General features: G+C 42.2%; 1 protein-coding gene across 1 annotated transcript; it reads right to left on the bottom strand.

Annotated features, from left to right (window-relative positions):
• Positions 1–1,347: 1,347 nt before the first annotated feature.
• On the bottom strand, positions 1,348–1,974 carry LOC131052704 (uncharacterized). Its single transcript, XM_057987285.2, has one exon. The coding sequence runs from the start codon at positions 1,972–1,974 to the stop codon at positions 1,348–1,350; it is 627 nt and encodes a 208-aa protein (XP_057843268.2).
• Between the last annotated feature and the right edge of the window lie 1,504 nt (positions 1,975–3,478).

Here is a 3,478-nt window from a genome sequence, read left to right as displayed (position 1 = left end):
AAATTTTAAAAACAATGATAAAGAACAAAATTGATGTTCTTTTAGCCGCATCCAGGACAATAGGACATTCCGTGCCACAATTCGAATGAGCTGCCGATTCTACCTTCTCCTTAGGGAGTCGATAGTCATTTGGGAACCACTCTTCGCCCAACCCAAAACCCCAGTCATTTCCATCCACTAGATCTCCATTCTCCAAAATCCCAAAGTCATCAGTGCTCGCTAGATTTTCATCACAGAGAAATTTTTCCCTCCATTCCAACGTGAAGCCGCTTTGTATGCCAGTCGATTTAAGCAAGAAATCAATGTTCTCGGAAATGACAGGCCGGGTTGCTTGAAGAGACTCGAAATCCAGGGAATTAACAATCACAATCTTCCTCACCTCTGCTCCGTTGCTTAGTGACATATAGTAATTTTGGGGAAGCGAAATTCTAAGATTGGCATCAATATTGTCCAATACAGCATCTATTTCCCCCAATAAGCGATGCTTAAACATCATTTGAGTTAACAATTTTGCTTTCTGCTTACTAGTCCCCATGTAAATTATCATTGCAAGAAAAAAAGATGGGATATTGGCATTGGCTCTGTACCTGTGGTAAGCCATAAGGAATTCCTTTCCCAAAATCCTCTTAAGGCTGTGGAGAATAAGAGGATGCCGAGAGAAGAGGACCTCTTGCAAACATATGTTCGTGATTTTGCCCAGGAAAGCCATCTGGCAACAAGTAGCTTCAAGGAGGATTGGGGTCTCCATAGCGAGTCGCCAAGAAAGGAACGCAATTGTTTGATGGAAAGAAAGGGTATTCCATTGTTAAATAGAAAGACATCAAACCAAAGAATACGACACCTTACAAGCAATTCATACCCACACGCGTGAGCTGCCAGTATCCAAAAAACCATCTGTGCCAAAGCTCCTCAACTTGGTGTCAACCGACTTTAAACATCAAGTGATCATAAACAAATCTTGAGAGGATCTAGTCGTAACTAGATATTAATTAAAGTACAATTATATTTAATTACCACGGGGCCAAAACCAACACTAATCAATGATGCCGACAAAGCATCACATCTTGTTGATAAGAAGAAACTTTAACAGGTTATTAGGGCAGACGGTCATTCTCTCCACCAGAAACCACGACCATAAAGTGGAGAGGGGGTAAAGCGGCTATCGGGGAGCAAAGCACCGGTTTGCTCCACAACCGGAAGTTGCAGGAAGAATCGGAAAGCGTGCAACCATCAAGAGACCCAATCGGAGAGCGTCCCCCTCAATGGAAAGTGAGGATAACATGTCAACTGATGGAAACAATGCCACATCACCAACCGGCCCAACATAAAACCATCATCGGTGGATATTCAGGTGGGGTCACTAACGGCTATAGCCAATTTAGAAAGTCTATTAGTGTCACCATTACCTTCCTTGTAGATGTGGCTAACCCAAAATTCATCAAAGGTAGCTAGCAGTGCCAAGATCGGTTGAAGCCACTGGTTAAGGCGCCAACTAGGGATGTTATTACAATGGATTGCATTAATAACATTTAATGAGTCTCCCTCCAAATGAATTCTCTGCACCCCTAGCTCCTTCCCTAACTGAAGACCTCTTAAAGACGCTCTAAATTCCGCTTCATTATTAGTAGCCACTCCAATCTTTTCAGAGATTTCTTTTATATAGAGACCATTAGAGTCCCTCAGAATACAACGAATACCACTTTGAACCGGATTACCTGTAGAAGCACCATCAAAGTTTACCTTGCTCCACCCATCCTCTGGTGCATCCCATTTCACCCCCACTCTTGGATTGGTATGATCCACTGGGGTGCCCAGTCCGAAAATCGGTGGGATGAGTAGGTTTGGAAGAACCAGCTTAATCTTACAATCCCAGTTCGTGTACAAATTTTTCTTTAATGTTTTGGATTGGGCAACCTCATTCAAGAGCTCGGTCAGGTGGTTCTCAATTTTCCCACAAAGAGACAATATGCTCATTTATTTACCCTGGAAGATTCTGCGGTTCCTTTCTTTCCAAATTTCCCAAATTAGAAGTGATGGGAGGATAAAAAGCAAATCAGCAAAAATAGCCTTACCTGTCAGTTTAGGCCATTGCAAAAACCACTTATCCAGCCCTGCTGGGACTTGCTATTATAGTTGTTTCCAATGCATCCTTCAACATGAGAACCACTTCTATGCCACCACCAACTCAACGGATTATGACTATACCTACGCTGCTACTGAAATTGGGACCGCGCTTTGAACTGGATCTGCCGCCTATATTGTCTCTGCATCGTCCCCAGGAGCGCTTATGTTAGACTACCACTTCTAGTAGCTGGATCAGGGGCCGAAGATTCTCAGTTTTCCCATGAAATGCCACCAACAGTGTTCTAGACATAGAGTACATCTGCTGGGTCTATTGATACCCATTGAATGGAGTTTTTCTTGAGTTAAGATTTTTCTCTAACAAGCCAACCAGGCAAATGAGTCCGTTTTGAGAAGGAGGTGTTGATGCCAAAAAATATTAACATGCCAATCTTTTTTTATCTATAGCCACTTCTTTCAGCTTGTAACCAAAACATACTTTGTATTTACCATCAGAGGAACCACACCACCTAATAATGTCCTTATTAGGGGAAGGGAGAATAATCCTTTTGTTGAGAATGTCAATAAACAAGTCTTTCTGAAGCTGAACCAAGTCTAGATGATCCAAGGAGTTCCATTTCCATTTAGCAATACCGTTTTCTTGGATCAGATAACCATAATCACAGATATTGTGCCCCCAAAGGCAATAGATTTTTGCCATAATAGGTTGCAGAGAGGGGTTGCAACATAGGGCATCTTCACCAAACCAAGAATCAAACCAAAAGGAGGCATCCCTACCATTCCTGACATCCTAGGTAACCTGATCGCATATGATTTCTCTGTTGTCCACAATAAAATTCCAGATAGCCGAGCCTCTGGGAGGATTGTTGATAGTGAGAATCCTTTTAGGCTCCAGGGAGTCCAGATATTTATATTTCAGGAGCCTTGCCCATTTTTGCTCCCCGCCGCTACAAATTTCCCAAACCAGTTTAGCACCCATTGCTAAATTCATAATCGAGATTTGGCGAATGCCATCACCCCCTGCCCTTTTTGGTTGACAAATCTTTTTCCAAGCTATCAAATAAAATTTCCCTTTGTCATCCAAACCATTCCAAAGGAACTTTCTCATTAGAGAGATCAATTCATCTTCAATTGTCACCGGTAATCTCAGGTAAGCCATCGAAAAAACCAGTAGCGTTGAAAGAACCAACTTTATCATAGTGAGCTTCCCAACAGAGGATAACCACTTGCCTTTCCAAGTTGCAAGCTTGGATTTACACTTATCAATAAGATGCTTCCAGTAGTGAGTTATGTTGCTGTCAATGAAGAGGGGGGTTCCAAGAAACTTCCCTGGGAAGTTTGCAACTCTGAGATGAAGAATCCTTGATAATACAGCTTGCAAGTTAAGCGAAGTGTT

Source organism: Cryptomeria japonica, chromosome 5, assembly GCF_030272615.1.
Source record: "Cryptomeria japonica chromosome 5, Sugi_1.0, whole genome shotgun sequence".
Lineage (NCBI taxonomy): Eukaryota > Viridiplantae > Streptophyta > Pinopsida > Cupressales > Cupressaceae > Cryptomeria > Cryptomeria japonica.
Note: the sequence above shows the minus strand (reverse complement) of the source record. Positions and strands in the feature narration are given on the sequence as shown.

Excerpts from the sequence above, each read along its gene's own strand:
- LOC131052704 (XM_057987285.2), bottom strand. The coding sequence starts at position 1,974 with ATGAGCATATTGTCTCTTTGTGGGAAAATTGAGAACCACCTGACCGAG.